Source organism: Eleutherodactylus coqui, chromosome 6 (assembly GCF_035609145.1).
Source record: "Eleutherodactylus coqui strain aEleCoq1 chromosome 6, aEleCoq1.hap1, whole genome shotgun sequence".
In the NCBI taxonomy this organism is placed as follows: domain Eukaryota; kingdom Metazoa; phylum Chordata; class Amphibia; order Anura; family Eleutherodactylidae; genus Eleutherodactylus; species Eleutherodactylus coqui.
Window position 1 is genome coordinate 70,991,879 of NC_089842.1, and position 15,445 is coordinate 71,007,323.

Sequence of the window (15,445 nt, forward strand, 5' to 3'; positions counted from 1 at the left end):
ACTGTTTATGGCCTATCCGTAGGATAGGCCACCAGTAGTATATCTGCGGGAGTCTGCTGCGTAGGACCCCTGTCATCAGTTGTTTGCTGGGCTGCTGCATTCATGCACTGAGATGATTTCTGAAGGCAGCAGATGGCACTGTTCTTACTGCAGTGGCCCAGTTTGTTATTACAGGCAAAGGTATCATTCACTTCACTGGGATTTTTTGCCTGCAGTTTCAGGTTTGGTCACTGTAGTGGAAACAGAGCTGTTCGCTTTGTGCAGAAATCTGCTCCATGCATGAGTGCATTAGCCTGATAAATAACTGATCGTCAGGGGTCCTGCGCAGTAGACCCCCACTGATCTATCATTGATGGACTGTTCTAAGGACAGCAACTTAAACAGTGCTTCAATAATATAATGTTGTCATTGGATTCACTCACTCTCCTGTAATAGCCTGAGGGGCTGTAGATTGTCCATGTTTGTGCAGATCCATTAGTTCTATAAAAGGGATGATGAAGAATGTAGTGGCCTGAAACACCTCTATCTGGCCCCTCCATAATTGTCATACATGTCATATCTTTTATGTGGATGCAGCATGCAAGAGGTTAATGTCTGTAAGTGGCTGAGATGTGTCTGGAAAAAGTAACAAGTTTGTCTAGTCACATGATGTCGTATGATTATAAATGTGAGTGATTGAGAGTGAGGCCCCCTGTCCACAGCCATTGCGGAATGTCGCTCGTTCTCAGAGATTTGAGTTTTTAAGTTCAGTTTGTGTGTGTGGACTATCTTTATTTTGCCGCCAGAGAATTAACAGTGTGAAGGAACGGTGGCGTCACACGTGACAACTCATCTAGTCCACTACACTTATTCAGCTAACTGCCCCCCGGCGTTGCCTGAAAGAGGCCTAGTGGTGCCTTGGCCGAGGTTCCGTGCATCCCTCCCGGGAGCAGTCTGGTAGAGCCACCGTGACAAGTGCCATCTCTACCCCCGCCAGCTCCTCAGCATGGGCCTTGTGTCTCAGTTGCCATGGGGCACCACAAAGAACACCCAAGCACAGCTGCTGTTGAGTACTGTGGAACTCATTCCTCAGTAGATGTGTGCCATGGTAGAGAAAACCATGTATGCTTCATCGGCCCCAACACTGGTGTACTGCTCTGCTCTATGTTAATCTTTAGAAATGGACTTTATTCAAAGTTATTTTGTTTGTTTTAATAGAACAGTTTACTTTTGGGGCTCAATCACACAAGCGTATTTCCGCAGCATATTACGCATGCAATTTTTGTGTGCGTAATACTCCATGAATTTGATTTCAATAGGTCTGTACATGAGTATATTTTCACACAACATTCGATCGCATGAAAAAGCGGCATGCCCTATTTTGTTGCATATTACGCACTGTGGTAGGCCATCGAAGAGAATGGGCCAGCGCAATTACGCAGTGAATACATGGGCCCATATAATATAATTAAAAAATTTTTTTTTACATGCACAAATACACAGTGTATTTGGGTATCAGTTGAGTTGCTTGGACAAATATCGCACTCACCTGTATGAATTCAGCTTTATAATGGGGCTGCTGTGGCTGTTGTACTGCTATGGGGAGGCCTCTATCTTTTGTACTGTAACGGGGGCATCCGTGGCTATTTCACTGTGGAGTGTCCATAGCTGGTGCACTGTTACGGGGGAGGACCAGCTTTGGCTGTTGCAGTTATATGGATACTCTATAGCTTTTGCATTATGGGGTGTATCGGTGACTGTTACACAATAATAGAGGGCAGCTAGCCTTACCCTGGAGCACACAAACCAGTTCCGGTGGCATCAAGGTACAATAATACCAGCTGTAGATTACACACTGTTATGTGGGTCGTCTTTGGCATTTGCATTCTTATAATAGGGGGAATCTGGCGTTTGCAGTATTATTTGGGCATCGTGCTGGAGGTGCATCTTTGGGTGTCACACATTTATAGGAGGCATCTATGGCTTCTGCACTATAGTTTGTGTCCCACACTAAAAAGAAAATACCTATGAGCCATTGGCTGCTTAAATAAAGACAATTTTTGGTCTGAAAATGTAAATACGTGTATAATATAGAGGTTCTAAATAAAAACGTGTTTCAGTACTATAAATGATGTATAAAGTGCCACCAGTATAAACTACCCATCATCCAAAGCTCTCCCCCCAGTAATCCCTTACACATCCTAATGATGGGAACATCCAGTATTCTATACATAATGTTATGCTGTATGATATATACATCCAGAATGCAGGGCTCCCCCTTCGCAGGATACGCACGCCCAGAGCTTCCCCTTGCAGGATACACACATCCAGAATTTAACACCTGTATCCCCCTCCCGCCTCGCAGTAATCATATGCAAAGCACCTCAGGCAGGCCCTATATTACATACACTTTTTGAAGTAGCCGCAGTGACAATGGCAATAGTGATGTTTTCTGATCCCACTTGTCTAATGTGACGACCCTTTCCGGTGGGGAATGCATGTGTGCCAGAGGTGGTACTCCTAGCAGAGGTGGCGCTAGCATGCGACATGTCTGCTAAGACGACTTATGGGCAAGCGCGATATTGGGCCGTGAACATGCGGATGCAAGATGGTTTTCAGGCAAAAGTGCATCTGTGAAGTTCCAATCCTCTATCGCGCGAGAGGATCGGAGGTGTTCCCACTGATTTCAATGGGAAGCATCGCATCGCATCGCATGTGAGGCATTAAAGGTCCCATAAAAATCAATAAGCGATGCTCTCTGAGGAACACAAAAAAATTAGAGCATGCCGCAATTTGTTCCCGCACTGCAATGCTGTAAGGGGAAACATTGCTCGTAAATGACTCCATTCAAAAAGGAGGGGCTTCGCATGCACGTGAGATTTGTGTGTCTTGCAATGCACAAATCTTGCGCAATATTCTCTGCTGTGTGAAACTGGCCTAAATGTAGGGTGTCTGTTTGTTTGTTTTTACCTTGCCGCATGGCAGTAGATCTGGTCACATATTGTGACAATCCTAAAAATCTGCTATTTGCACAATTTTGGTTGCCATCTGGAGCCGTGCTTTATTGAAAGAGTCAAAATCTAACACGGACTGAATAAAGACATGCGGGGGTGTAACTAAAGGCTCAGGGGCCCCGATGCAAAAAGGGGGCTGGGGCCCCTCCTCTATCTGTTTCTGTACCCGTACCTATACCTAAACCATACTGCACAGAGACATAACTTGAAGCTTCTGGGCCCCAATGCAAAATCTGTAACAGGGCCCCCAACTATAATGCTTTATTCATAGTACTGGGCTCCCTATATGGAGAAGAGAGGCCTTATGGGCCCCCTAAGGCTCCTGGGCCTGGGTGCAACCACATCCTCTGCACCCTCTATAGTTATGCCCCTGAAGACATGGATGTCTTCATCACAATCACCGGATTTCTGTCACTCTGTAATATACACTCTATCTGCCTGTCTGTATACTATATTGATGAGGCTGGTAAAGGGGTTAAACTAGCGCTGTAATTAAATATCTCCCTAATGTCTGCCTATCTCTATTATAGATCTAACTAATATGGACAGCTCCGCTTCCCTTAATAATTTCAATTAGATTATAAATGCATCCCATGAATTTTAGATTCAGCAATCCTTTTACCATGCAAGTATTAATGTAAGATAATGAATTCCCCCACCGTAATCAGATGCGCTGCTGAATCTGAGAGAAGCAGAAATGGCAAGTAGTCCAATTAATCTGTAACTATAACTATAGATATTCAGAGAATGGAAATTTTCTGCTGTAAACCTCAGGGATAAAAACAATGACCAAAAAATATTTAATAGGAGTGCATCGCCTGTATCTAATTAATAAAACCAGACACTGATGCACTCCTTTGGTAATCTATTAATCTCTTTTTATCAGGATGGTGATCTTGCCTGAGCTGCTATTAACAGCATTCAGAGATCTTCTTTACAGCAGCCATATTTGTTATAGGAACCTGTGTCTGGATAGTGTTGCAGGCATGCTCTTTGGCATGTGCAGAGGTAATCATGCACAGAGGGGGAGGAGGTGAGCTGTGATCAACAAGCTCTACAAAAGCAGAAGAAGATGTCACTACACACAAGGAGCCTCTGAGAGCCTCTTTATAGGCCAAGGGCCTCACGTGGCAAGACCGTTCATCTAATCCTACCACAAGGCTAATTATTTGTATATCTACCTGAGATTTAAATGCATGCCGATTATGGCAAAAAATGATAACTCCTTGTAGGCACTTGATTTTTTTTTTCTGTGTGTGTGTGTATATATATATATATGTTGTGTTACCTTTCATTGTAAAATTTAATATACTATAAATGGTGACCTAGACAATTTAACATATTCTATAGGATTTTTTTTTTTGTGATTTATAAAGGCTCGATTTAAACACTTGATTCTAATGACACATTCCCTTTTAACACTTTCCAATCTGATTTTCTATCCCAGGGGGCTTACTCTTTTTCTGCCATTATACAATGGCGCAATATGCTGCCTAAAGCCAGTACTGCATGAGGTGACACATTGGATACGCTCCAACAGCAGAGAGGCTGGCAATATACAGTAAGAGAACCCCGACGGACATCTTCCAACATCGGAGCTGTACCGCCTTAAATCATAATGTCTTCAAACGTCAGACAGTGGATTGGAAAGGGTTAAGGGGTATTCCCATGTCAGCTCTTCCTGGCTGAGCTGAGAAATCCACGGCTGGTTCCTCGACCCCTTCACCAGGCATTACAGAAACAGTGTAGCTTTGCAGCACTGCTTCCATAACACCCAACATTTCAGTGGAAGCCATGCAAACCATGTAAGGCTGCCGCCTCGCCTGTTTTCCGTAACCCCTAGTGAGGTGGTCAAGAAAGCAGCCTAGGATTTTTCACCTCGGCCAGGAAATACTGAGCTTCCAAGACGGAAGGTAAAGCTAAGATGACGCACCATTGTGAAATATGTTTGGGTAGCAAATAAGGGGTTAAAAACAATTAATGTACTGCTCACCTTTTGATATGGTTTTCTAGTGAACACAACACCAATAAGATTATTACACGAGTGTGGGTGGCCTCCACTAGCGCTCAGTTTTCTAGATAATTGCTGGGCTGAATTTACAAGTGCAGGTGCAGCCCGGCAATTAGTGCTGAATCGCGTGTACTAGTGGCCGCACTACTGCAGGTACCAGCACAAACCAGGCTAAGTGGTCAGGTGCTACTTGTACCTCCTTTTGGATTCCGTTGGACAGGACAACTAACAAAATCAGAGATCCTTTGATTAGCACTGCTTACAAAAGCCTAAGGTTAGTCAATGGATATGCAGTAGAAAGGCAAATTAATTCTCCACCTGTACAACATATCTCCACACCAGGCCGGCCCTGCGATGAAGACGACGTTCCAGCCTTGAAACACCTTGGATGGAGGTTAGATAAAGTTGCTGTTTTAATACATATCCAATGGCTGATGTCTGGTTTTCGCGATCAGCGCTGAGCAAAAAGTCCCAGAATTTGGTTTTCCTCATTACCATTCATCTTGGTAAACAGACATGGTAAAAATGACTGTTTTATGCAGCACTATAATTACGGATTAAGCCTCAGTTCTGTGACGAGATCTTTGCACCCATCAATACTGGGTCAATGAGGGAGAGCTGCCCTTGTTTAGCATGGATGGGCACACATTAATATTAGCTAAAACTAATTGAACGCATCCCATCAGTTTTATGTGCCCTGCATAAAACCTCAGCCCAGCAGTGTGCACCCCGTCGGCCATAACTTGTGCAAACTGGCAAATTTGCTGTCATTCCAGTAAAATTCTTACTCTCTTTAATGTAAAAAGAGCGCATTGAGCGGCTGGGCCAAACGCCAGCCGTACAAATCTTTATAGTAGCTCCTGAAGAAGCTGAGCTGTGCAGCACGGTGCATTCTGCAAGTCAGCAAATACGCGCTTCCAATTAATTGCACAAGTAGTGCTTCCAGTCCATTAGGAAACATTAAACATTTCTTTCCAAATCGGATCCGCTAAGAAGCAGGGCTGCTGCTATCGATGCCGTTAACCATTTTACAGACCGGTATACAAGAGATGGGATTTCTCATCTTCTACATTCTAGGCTCGTATACCTGGTGTGATACATGATGTTGGCGGTTATATTACGTTTTATAGTCTTAGAGGAGTATTACGTTTAACGTACAGCTTTCATTGCACGTTTTATAAAGTCTAAATAGTTCCAACATTCTGGGCTGACTCATTTTGTAGGGTTTTATATCTTTATTAGGCATGGGGTGGGATTTCCAGGACTAGAAAAAGAGGAGTTATCTGGTATTACAGCTCAGTTCCATTGGTGTGCATGGGACTGAGCTGCTATACCATACATAACCTGTTGGGAGGTGTGGTGCTATTTTTAGAAGAAAGCCGCCATCTGTTTTCAATCCTGAACAATCTCTTTTTAAAGGGGCAAACACACTTTTCCATCCCTGCACCCCCTCCTCAGACTGCCTGTTACACTCTGGACATCTCTTATGTATAATGCAGTCGCTTCCATGCAGTGCAGCCTCCTGTTTTATGCTTATCTGACAACATCTTGATTTTAAGATTCCTTTCTATATCTTCCTCTATGCAATAGTCCCATGATGCACCAGCACAGCATCACATGAGCAGCTAGAGGCAGTACCATCTCTGCCTGCTGGTAGGATTGCCTGATTTATCATTTCCTTCTGTGTTCACCTAAATAAGTTAAAGACCATATGTATACAGTCAGGAGGATGAACTATCATCTAATCTAGTACAGAAAAATGGAAGCAGGAAACCCATTCATTTGAATATGTTGTGTCGAGTGATTTTTCACTTGGGCTGATAGTCTGAATTTAAAAACCAGGAATGGATAAACAAAATCAATCATGGGAGAAATAACTCATATGTCCATTCTTGCTGCAGTTTCCATAAGCTTTTCCTAATAAAGTACGGCTGAACAATTAACAAGAGGATATGAAATGAGGTCTTCCCTGTTGCGGTTTTGTGCGCGCCTCAGCGCAGAGTATTTGCGCTATGCACGAGCCTTTTTTGCGCACATATTGGGGTATTTTACTGTATATCTTTGCGCATGCAGGGCATGTTCATTTGTGCCCTGATTTAAATGGCCATTTAGCCTAATGAGTTCCAGATGTGTTCTTTTTCTCACAGAATTGCGCAGGGTATCGCACCTCTATGCACATTTGAGTACCTCCCATAGACTTCTAAGGGGACCCTTGGTGGGCAACTGCGCACAAAAATGGAGCCAAGATCTATTTTTTTTTTTTTTTTGTGCACACGAGAAAGTGCGAACTATCCCATTGAAATCAATGGGTTGTATTCTCTGCGAACTGCGTGCATAAATACACCCGCGTGAAGGAGCCTTACTGACGGCCGTGCGGACATCTCTATCTGCAGTATATCTATTTATGCTGGGGATGTTCACCGCAGATATTCTTCTTCAAATGACTAGATGAAACTGCAGCAAATCTGTAACAAAATCCACAGTGAATCTCCATGGAATACGTGGATGTTACCGCAATATGTGCCTTGTGCATGCGACCTAAGGTGACCGAGTTCATGTCTTTGGGAACTGTTTCCAAAGCAAGAAGGAAGAAGACTGATAATCCTATTTTATCACATTTTTCCTCCCACTCCCAGCCAACATCTGGAGGAGCCGTATAGGGATGGGCTGAAGGCTGGATGACATCTGGTTATTCTAAGGCTTCTGACAGCATTACAGGATACCTACCACATCGCCTCCAGGTCTCTGCCACACACGGGGCCACATGTACTTGTTACACCAGCATGCCGCCATTAACTGTACCAACATTTAACCCAAATCACTTTAGACAAATTTTTTAATGATTTACACTTTTCAAAAGTAGATGCACAAGATTTGGTACTATTGCGCACTAGTTGTTTGGGGGGTTTTTTGGCGCAAAATACAGGTGTGAAGTATATTACCCATGAGATGGTGTACAGTGTGAGATCCATGCGTGCCAAAGAGCGTGCAATGCTGTGATGGATTTGGCACATCCTCGGACCACTTCACTAACTTCACACATTAGATAGCCTTAGGCTGGGTTCACAGGGAACGGAATTCCCGCGGAATTTCCATGCAAAATATCTGCACAGCAATTTCGCCCGCGGCTCCTAATCCTGGGATTAGCCAGCAAAGTGGATGAGATTTTGCAAAAATCTTGTCCACATGCTGTTGCCAAGCCGCACTGAAACTGACATGCCACCACTCTTGATTCCTGTGTAGCGACTGGCACCTAAAATTGCAGGCGCAGCTCTTATTTCAATGGGACCCCAGCCTGCAGTCACAAGTGCTGGCAACTACACAGGAGTCTGAGAAGTGGTTTCCGCTCCAACCCCTGTGTGTAGCGGCGCTGATTGACCGAGTTCCCGAGCGGCGGAGCGCAGCTGATCAACTATTGATGGACCTATCATGATGATAGGTCATTAATGATAATTATGGTCAATGGTCATTTATGATAATTACAAGATTGGAAGGTAAATAATCTCTTGTGTTCATGAAAAGATTATTATTGGGAAATGCCTTTAATTATTTGATAAAGCCTAAAAATATATGTTTATAAAAAGCATATTCAACTTTACATTTTGAGCTTGCTCGGAGTGTAGAACACATGCTCTAGCTGTTCATCAATGCCCGGAGCATCTGTGGGGCACGCTGTCTATCTGTTCATTGTTACTGGAGCACACCCCACAGAGCATACTCGGATTGTGCTGGCTGTGCTCCATCCAAAAGCAAGGTTGAAAGCAGAGCATCAAGATGGCATCGCCCAGTGCAAAAGCTTTTCTCCAATTTCTCCTGGACAGATAGTTGGGCAGCATAAAAATAGATGCAAAAGCCTCAAGGATAAAGCCAGATCTCAGTATGATAATTATGGTGTGACCTGGCTGGTCTCGACTGAGCATGGCTAGAACGGAGTGGCTTGAAGGAGATCCTTCCTCTATATAGGTTGTTCACAATTGCATCAGCAGGTCACATGATTCACTCAATCAGGTGGCACTGTGGAGAATTTATTCCATCTCCCTTATTTGCATATTACCCAGAGGAGCGTGCATGGCCATTTCAGTCTCCTCACTTAGTTAGTTGCTCTCCCTAAGGAGAACAGATAGTGTTTCTGACCCCTGTCCTCTCACTAGCAAAGCTAGACTCCTACTGTACACTGCTGAAGGGCAAAAACCCTGAAACAGCTGTATGTACATGGAGGCTGGCTTTGCTTTTATTTCCCGGTCATTGTAACAAGGCTTGTATAAAAAGTCTGACTTTGGCTTGAAGGAATGCTGCCTTTCAATAGGTGGCGCTGTGGGGGATTTATTCCATCTCCCTTATTCACTCAATGATGTCACGGAGTACTCTGGGAGTAATCCAACAATGTGCAAATTGATATGCCTTATATGATCTGTAACAATGCTCAAAGAAAGATGGAGTGTCAGATGCATGCAATGAGCGATCAGCTTGTCTGTGCATACAGTAGTACATCCAACAATATTACATGTTGTAGTCGCTGATTACTTTAGAAGGATCATTGATCCAGGGATTTATTCTGATTGACAGATTGGAGTTGGGAAGGAATTTTTTTCCTAAGGTGAGGAAAACTGGTTTCTACCTTGTTGGGTTTTTGCCTTCCTCTGGATCAACATTGTGGGATAATAGGCTGTACTGGATGGATATACTGTATGTCTTTTTACAGCCTTCCATACTATGTGACTTTGTTATTTTACTGAGCAAAATCTGTCCCTATCAAAGTGGCCCTCTAAATGCTAGGGGGATCCTCCAGTGGTCTCAGACGCTGATATGATGGACCCCTGGGATAATTTCACCCTGGGTAACCCCTTCGAGTAACACTGCTTCATCAGCAATAGATTGCATTGCGCTACACCTCATGGTGTTTTCTGACAGATCCTGTACATCACAATGACATGGCCTTTGACTGTTCTATCTGCCACTTATTTCTCATTGTTTGTGGCTTTTTAAGATATTTTATATCATAAAGCAGTTTTATGTAGTGGTTAGAGATGAGCGAGTATACTCGCTATGGTACATTACTCGAGCGAGTAGTGCCTTAGCCAAGTATCTCCCTGCTCGTCTCTAAAGATTCGGGGGCCGGCGGCGGGCGGGGAGCGGCGGGGAAGAGCGGGGAGGAACAGAGGGGAGATCTCTCTCTCCCTCTCTCCCCCCCGCTCCCCGCCGCAACTAACCTGTCACCCCATCTCCGAATCTTTAGAGACGAGCGGGGAGATACTCGGCTAAGGCACTACTCGCTCGAGTAATGTGCCTTAGCGAGTATACTCGCTCATCTCTAGTAGTGGTATAATGCCTTCTAGTCCATTATTGATACTTACGGCCCAGGGGGGTTTCTTTGATCCAGTACAGGGCAGTGTGACTACACTACATGGCTGATCGCTCATGACAGTACTTTATTTTACAACAGTCATGCAGGTGAATTAATTGGACTTTAAGAAGGGTTTTTTCTTTTAGATCATTTTCCTCAATTTACTTCAAAGTGGTAAAAATGCAGCATGAAAAATGTACTACTGTATATCCTTAGTGTGTGCGGGTAACCGTTTTACCATTTCCCTTCCTTTTATAAAGGCTAAACGGAGGGAAGAAATCATTGCTCTGCTGAAAAAGCAAAGAGAAGATCGTATTAAGGTACAATTATGTTATTACGGTTATAATGAATGCCTGTAAGGACCTGTTCAGACCTCATTATGGCCTCCATCCAGGGGTCCCGTCTGGGCTTCTGTTGAAAATACTGAAAATGGCACCCCTAAATGGATCCTATGTCTGGTATTAATGAAAACTACTGATGCAGGGAGCAATAGGTCTCCATTTCAGTAGGTTTCTTTTAATGTTTGGCATTTCATGCCAGAAAGAACAACACGGTGGACTGCACAAAATGCTGGAAATGAATGGAAGCCTGCCAAATAGGGACCCGTTGAAGAGGTGATTTCCAAAGTAATTTACTGTATATCCGTATTCCAAAGAAATTGAGACACGATTTTTTTCTTTTCATGATGCCTGCTGTATCATTTAGACACCCTCCTCATAATACTTAAAACTAATTAAAGGAAACCTGTTATCGGGATTTCCATCGTTAAACTGCCACCATAGAGCATACAGGTATCTCAGTAGGAAGAATCCCGCAGCACTCCAGTAATTTGCACGTATTCAGCAGAGGTATATAGTTTATGCCGAGCCACACCTGGGACTGTGGACTATTACTAATAGTATCACCTATATCAGCCCCAGTAGTCAAGCCTGCAGGCTTGAAAAAGACTTTAACAGTCGAAACGTTGCCTGTTTTATTTTTGTGATGGTGCAATAAAAGTTGTTTTTAGTACAAATCCACCATTGATGCTGCCACCACATTTGATTTTCTGGACCATAGAGCTTACAGTCATGGTTCATTAAACGCCTAGACCAATGGTGGCGAACCTATGGCACACCATAGGTGGGGTCACTATTACTACCGAGACAACTGTGGGCATCAATATATCTACAGAGACCACTGTAAGGGTCAGTATTACTACTGGGGCTACTGTGGGGGGGTCACTATTACTAATGGGGCTGCTGTGGGGGGTCAGTATTACTACTGGGGCAATTCTAGGGGTCACTGTTACTACTGGGGCCACTGTGGGGAGGTCACTATTACTCCTGGGGTACCTATGGGGGGTCACTATTACTACTGAGACCACTGTGAGGGTCAATATATCTACAGAGACCGCTGTAAGGGTCACTATTACTACTGGGGCCGCTGTGGGGGTCACTGTTACTACTTGGGCCACTGTGGGGGGTCACTAATACTGCTGAGGCTGTTGTGGGGGTCACTATTACTATTGCGACCACTTTGGGGGGCCCTATTACTGCTGAGGCCACTGTGGGGGGGTCACTATCACTACTGGGGCTACTGTGGGGGGTCACTATTACTATTGGCGCCCCTGTGGAGGTCACTATTACTACTGAGGCCACTGTGGGGGTCACTACTACTACTGCGGCCACAGTGGGGGATACTATTACTACTGAAACCACTGTGGGGGGTCACTATTATTATTGAGGCTACTGTAGACGTCACTATTACCACTGTGGGGGTCACTGTTAGTGCTGAGACCACTGTGGGGATCACTATTACTACGGATACCACTGTGGGGGTCACTATGACTGCTGAAACTACTGTGGGGGTCACTATTACTACTGGGGCTACTGTGGAGGTCGCTATTATTGCTGAGGGGGTCACTATTAATGCTGAGGCCACTTTGGGGAACACTATTAATGCTGAGGCCACTTTGGGGAACACTGTTAATGCTGAGACCACTTTGGGGAACACTGTTACTGCTGAGGCCACTTTGGGGAACACTATTACTGCTGAGGCCACTGTGGGGGTTACTATTACTTCTGCGGCCACTGTGGGGGTCACTATTACTACGGGAGTATGTTTACAGGTGGCGTAAATTTTCGTGGAAAATACTACAGCATTTACGCATCCAAAAAGCAGTCAAAATCTGCACCCTGTCTATTTTGAAACAGGCTTGTCCTTTTTTACAACGACAAATGATATGTGGTAATAAGCCCCGCCCCCTGACATGTTGGCGTTTTGCAATAAATAAGTGGGTTTTGGGATGCAGTTTGGGCACTTGGTCTCTAAAAGGTTTACCATCACTGCCCTAGACATATGTTTGCATAAAATAGTAGCATGATCGATAGCTCCCAAACTTAGAATTTGGTGCCATGTATGCGAATTTGAAGTTTCAAATCACGTGGGCAGGTCACCTTAGCCCCGAGTCACCGTGTCATTAGCTAATATAAACCCCATCCACTATATGCCTTCCTCCCTCGGCTGCTGACGTCAGTGCAAGTTGTGGTAAAATCCCGTACTTGCACTGTGCAGCCCTCTGTCCCCATTTGAAGCACACATGTGAATTGGGTCTGGGTGTCTACACCTTGACTTCACTAGTGCATTGCGCCTTTACAGGAAGCTGCAATAGATGGATTTTTGAGCCTGGCCAAGCCAGAGTCCCACGCACTCTGCTGATCTCTAGGGGACAGACCACCATACAGGACTTCACCGCGACTTGTGCTGATGCCAATATCTGGGGAATGCAGGCATAGAGTGGAGGGGGTCTTTGTTATCTAATTACGTGATGACTGAGAGCTAAGGTAGTCCACTCTTGTGACATGGAACTTTGAATCTGCATACATGACACCAAATTATATGGGCTAACGAGCCTTCTTCTGTTCTATACAAACATGTTTGGAGTGTATTGAACCTGAGTGTGAGCACTGTGGTGGCAGTTTAATAAGGAAAACCCTGATGACCAGTTCCCCTAAAAGTACACCAATCATCCGAGTTGCCTTTGAGGCTGGGTCCACACGTTGGGAAATCAGCCCCAGCAGGCGCTCCACTACAGATCAGCCGCAGAAAGCCTGCCTCCAAATGGTATGAGTTTTATTGCGAATTCCCGAGTGGAGCCCCATGCGAATCCCACCTTAAAAACCCAACCACATGAATGATTTCTAATCTTCTTGATAAAGCTGGGGGGCTCTATTCCCTGCTCTTCTGTTGCCACCACTACGGGAATAGAAGAACGACAGCCTGTTTACACGGACAGATCGTCTTGTGATTTGTTTATGCCCACACGATCTGAACGATGAACTAATTCTTCAACAAGATTCTGAATGCTAATCGTTCAGAGAAGAAGGGCCCTTAGCCTATGGTGCTCGTAGGACCTGACGGGTTCCCTTAACACAGGGAGGTAGGTCAAACTCCATGAAGACAGGGCAGGCTTACTAAAGACCGGCAATGATACACCCCTCCTTAACAGCAGTGAGCTGGGAAAGAAGTGACACATTCATTAAGAAACATACACCTCTTAAGAAGTTTGGTGCATCGTTGGATATCCATGCACCAGAAATGCAAATGTCCACCAGCAAGTGTAGAATTGCACAAAAAATTATGCCAATTTCTGTAAATATGCCAGGTTGCCACTTACAATGTAAGTGGGTGGGGCTTAGCAGGAGGGGCCACTCACACCCCTCCTGCTAAGCCCCACCCACTTATATTGTAGGGCAAGAACTGCAAAAAGAGGACAAAGTTGCAAGTTATTGTGCAACTGTGCCAATTGTGTTCTACTTTTTATGCTATAATTGTGGCGCACAGCCATGATAATTTGCCCCCAAAGTGGATGCAAACTCATCCCAACCGCTGTGCCCTCTTACTTTATTCTGATTTTATATCAAATGGTGTCTTAGCAAAGCATTATAATCTCTTAGCTAAATTGCACACAAAATCCTGGAGTTTGTACATGGGGCAGAGAGCACGCAGCCGCTCTATAAATCTCCATGGGCAGTCCAGTAATATGTGCCGACTGTGGACTGACTCTTCCCTCGTTGTACTCAGCTGTTTGCATTCTATTTAACAATGCAGCGCAGCGGCGTGGGATGTGGTATATCAATCTGCCAGCACTACTACAGCTGTTCCCAGTGATTTATGAAGCCATTGCTCTGCCGTTTTTTTGCCTGCCATCCTGATCCTTATTGATCTCTCTTTAAATTCGGTATTAATAATACATTGTAGATTATCCCATCGCAGGACTGCAGCAGCTGTAATTACCGCTTCAGCTTTCCTCCGCTGGATGAGTTTTCTGTTGATCAATGTTTACTGTTTGTAAACACAAAAGAAAAGCGGCACAAAACATATTGCTTCTTTGGCCGGACAAGCCGACTGGCGCATACACAAGAGCGCTTAAGTGGCATAATGGCACCTACACCTTGGCACTTAGAGCTTGGGATGATGGATAAAATGCCCACCTACTGAAGAGCTTATGTGATTTATAGAGGATTGCTCAATTCAAATGGGCAGGTACCCAACCAATCTTACAGACGGTTTGCTTTGATCTATTTTTTGAAGCACTTTTAATAGTGATATTAAAAAGAATGTGTAATCAGAAAATGACCTTTTGTTTAAGGACCCATTCACATCTGTGTCGGAGGTTCTGTTCGGAGTCTCTAGAGTTGACCTGGCAGAAAAACCCAGAGGAAGCAGCACAGTATGACATTCTTAAGCCAGGAGTCACCCTATTATAGTTAGTGGGGTCCACGCTGTTTGGTTCCGGCATGTATGAAGGGGAGTTGCGGCAAGCTCCTAGCAGCATGGGGAATGACTTAGGGCTGGGCTGGAGGGTTAGGGTTACTTTCAATGTAAGGCTTACATTATTAGATGATAATACTTCCACGTTAATGCCTCCCGACTCCCACATGGAAGCATTTATAGCTAATTATGTAAGCCTTAAACTGAAACAAACCCTAACTCTCCATCCCAGGCGAAACTAAATCCACACGCTGCTAGGACCTTTCTGCAGGCAGCCTATCAGCAGAGTGTGGTCGTACACTGGCTATATACAGCCCATCACTTGGTCTACAGCCATACTTA

At 44.5% G+C, this 15,445-nt stretch overlaps 1 protein-coding gene across 1 annotated transcript in view; it reads left to right on the top strand.

The window, feature by feature from the left end:
* The window catches only part of HOATZ (HOATZ cilia and flagella associated protein), a 69,491-nt gene that overhangs the window by 38,531 nt on the left and 15,515 nt on the right, over positions 1 to 15,445 (top strand). The window contains exon 4 of the mRNA XM_066606965.1: positions 10,609 to 10,668. Coding sequence (XP_066463062.1) covers positions 10,609 to 10,668 — 60 coding nt within the window. The remainder of the gene's footprint in view (positions 1 to 10,608; positions 10,669 to 15,445) is intronic.